Source organism: Eimeria tenella, genomic scaffold (genome assembly GCF_000499545.2).
Source record: "Eimeria tenella Houghton genomic scaffold, Eth_scaff948, whole genome shotgun sequence".
Taxonomy (NCBI): Eukaryota; Apicomplexa; class Conoidasida; order Eucoccidiorida; family Eimeriidae; genus Eimeria; species Eimeria tenella.
Genome location: NW_013546061.1, coordinates 1,897 through 4,306, shown reverse-complemented (window position 1 = coordinate 4,306; position 2,410 = coordinate 1,897). Strand labels below are relative to the sequence as shown.

General features: G+C 45.8%; 1 protein-coding gene across 1 annotated transcript; it reads left to right on the top strand.

Moving 5' to 3' along the window:
* Positions 1–1,510: 1,510 nt before the first annotated feature.
* On the top strand, positions 1,511–2,410 carry ETH_00027805 (uncharacterized protein; the record flags this gene model as incomplete). Its single annotated transcript, XM_013380845.1, has 3 exons — positions 1,511–1,686; positions 1,931–2,066; positions 2,308–2,410. Coding segments are annotated over 3 exons (415 nt in total), but the record flags the coding sequence as incomplete, so codon positions are not given.

Genomic DNA, 2,410 nt, shown 5'->3' with positions numbered 1-2,410 from the left:
GCTGCTGCTGCTGCTCCTGAAAAGCTGATTATTGGGTTTTGTTTGTTTGTTCAAAGAGCTGCTGCTCCTTGCATTATCTTTTTCGACGAAATTGATTCAATTGCAAAAACCAGAGGCAGCGGAGGAGGTGAGACAAACTGCAGTGAAAAATAAATAATAAATAAAAACAAATAAATAACAAATCAAAAAGAAATACTGGGAAAATTTTAGAAGAAGTAAATATAAAAAGAGACAGATGAAGGAATGAAGAGGAGGTGGAAAAAGAGATAAAAACATAAATAAAAGCCAAAAAGAGACAAGAAAATAAAACAAAGAGACAGAAAGAAGGACAAAAGGGGACAAACAAAAGGACAAAAGGAGACAAATAAACAGGCAATAGAGGACAAATAAAGACACAAAACGAGGCAAAAAAAGATATAGAAAGAAACAAAAAGAGGACAGAAAAAGAGATAAAACGAAAGAAAACTAAACAGAAAGAGAGATAGAAGGAGACAGATATTTTGTCTCTTTGCAGCAGCAGCAAAAGCGGCGGCACTCAGACACATATTTAAGTAGATACCAATTAATAAATGCCATTTAATAAATGCCATTCAATAAATTTCAGTTAATAAGTGCCATTTAATAAATGCCATTTAATGGTGCTTAACAAGTGCCGTTAAATCAAATTCCATTTAATTAAATGTCATTTAAATAAGTGCCATTTAATTTAATTTAACGCCATTTAAAGAAGGATACAACTAAATCAAAATCTATTTGATTAAATGCCATTAAAATGAATGCTGTTCAAATGCCATTTAATTTAATGCCATTTAAATAAATGCCATTTAAACAAATGCCATTCAAATACATGCCATTAAGTGCATGTTATTAAATAACTGCCATTCAAATAAATGCCATTAAATACATGGAATTTAATTTAATGCCGTTTAAATAAGCGCCACTGAATCATTGCCATTTTATTTAATGCCATTTTAATAAATGCCATCAAATAAATGCTATTCATTAAATGTTAATGCGGGCTGAATTAGTGTTATTCCAACGGAGTCAAGGTGCTGCTGCTGCAGCACCTTGAGGTGGGCTTGAGAAACAAGCTGCAGCAGCTGCAGCAGCAGCTGCTGCAGCAGCTGCTGCAGCAGGCTTTCAAAGAAGCAGCAAATAGTGAGGTGTTTTGCTGCAGGAGGGTCTGGAAGCGAAGCTTCAGACCGCGTCATAAATCAAATACTGACGGAAATAGATGGAATTGGAAAGCAGAAGCAAATTTTCATCATTGGGGCCACCAACAGGTACCCCAGCAGCAGCAGCAGCAGCGGCAGCAGCAGCAGCAGCAGCAGCAGCAGGCTGAAGTAGCACAGGCAGAGGGTTTGAAACCGCCGTTTCGCAGGCTCCGCACTGCAGCCCACGCCGGCCCCCAGCCCGGGCTCAAAGTCCCAGGGTTTAGGGTTTAGGGTTTAGGGTTTAGGGTTTAGGGTTTAGGGTTTAGGGTTTAGGGTTTAGGGTTTGGGGCGCGCAGGCCGGACATCCTGGACCCTGCGGTGACGCGCCCTGGGCGTCTTGACCAGCTGCTGTACATTCCTTTGCCAGATTTGAAAAGTCGGGAAAGTATTTTAAAAGCAAATTTAAAAAGAACTCCAATTGCTGCTGACGTCGACATCAACAAACTCGCCACCCTCACTGACGGATTCTCAGGTGACCCGCAGCAGCAGCAGCAGCAGCAGCAGCAGCAGCAGCAGCAGCAGCAGAGGCACCTGCTGCAGCAGCAGCAGCGTAGCAGCAGCAGCCGCCGCACCTGCTGCAGGAGCCGCTGCAGCAGCAGAGGCAAAACTAGTTGCAGCAACAGCAGCAACAGCAGCAGGAACAGCAGCAGCAGCAGCAGCAGCAACAGCAGCTGCAGCAGCAGCAGCTGGCGGGTGGCTGTGTCTCTTTGACTCAGGAGCGGATTTGACGGGGCTGTGTCAGCGGGCGGCGAAGTTTGCAATTCGAGAAAGTATTGAAAGAGAAGAAAAAGGAAAAAGTCCTTTGAAGGAACTTTCCAAAAGGCACTTCGACCTCGCAGCCAAAGACGCAAGGTACAGCAGCAGCAGCAGCAGCTGCTGCTGCTGCAGCAGCAGCAGTAGCGGCAGCGGTGGCGTCGGCAGTAATAGTAGCAGCAGCAGCAGTAGCAGCAGCAGCAACAGCAGCAGCAGCCCTGCCGACAGAGTGGCTGCAGAGCACCCGCAGCCAGCAGCAGCAGCAGCAGCTGTTGCTGCTGCAGCTGCTGCAGCAGCAGCAGCAGTCGTTTGTTGCTGCTGACTGTGTGTGCTGCTGCAGGCGGTCTGTGCCCCCCCACGTGGTTGCTGCTTACGAGGAGTTCCGTCGAAGATACAAAACGGGCAGCAGCAGCGACGAAATGCCAGCAGCAGCAAAAATGTAG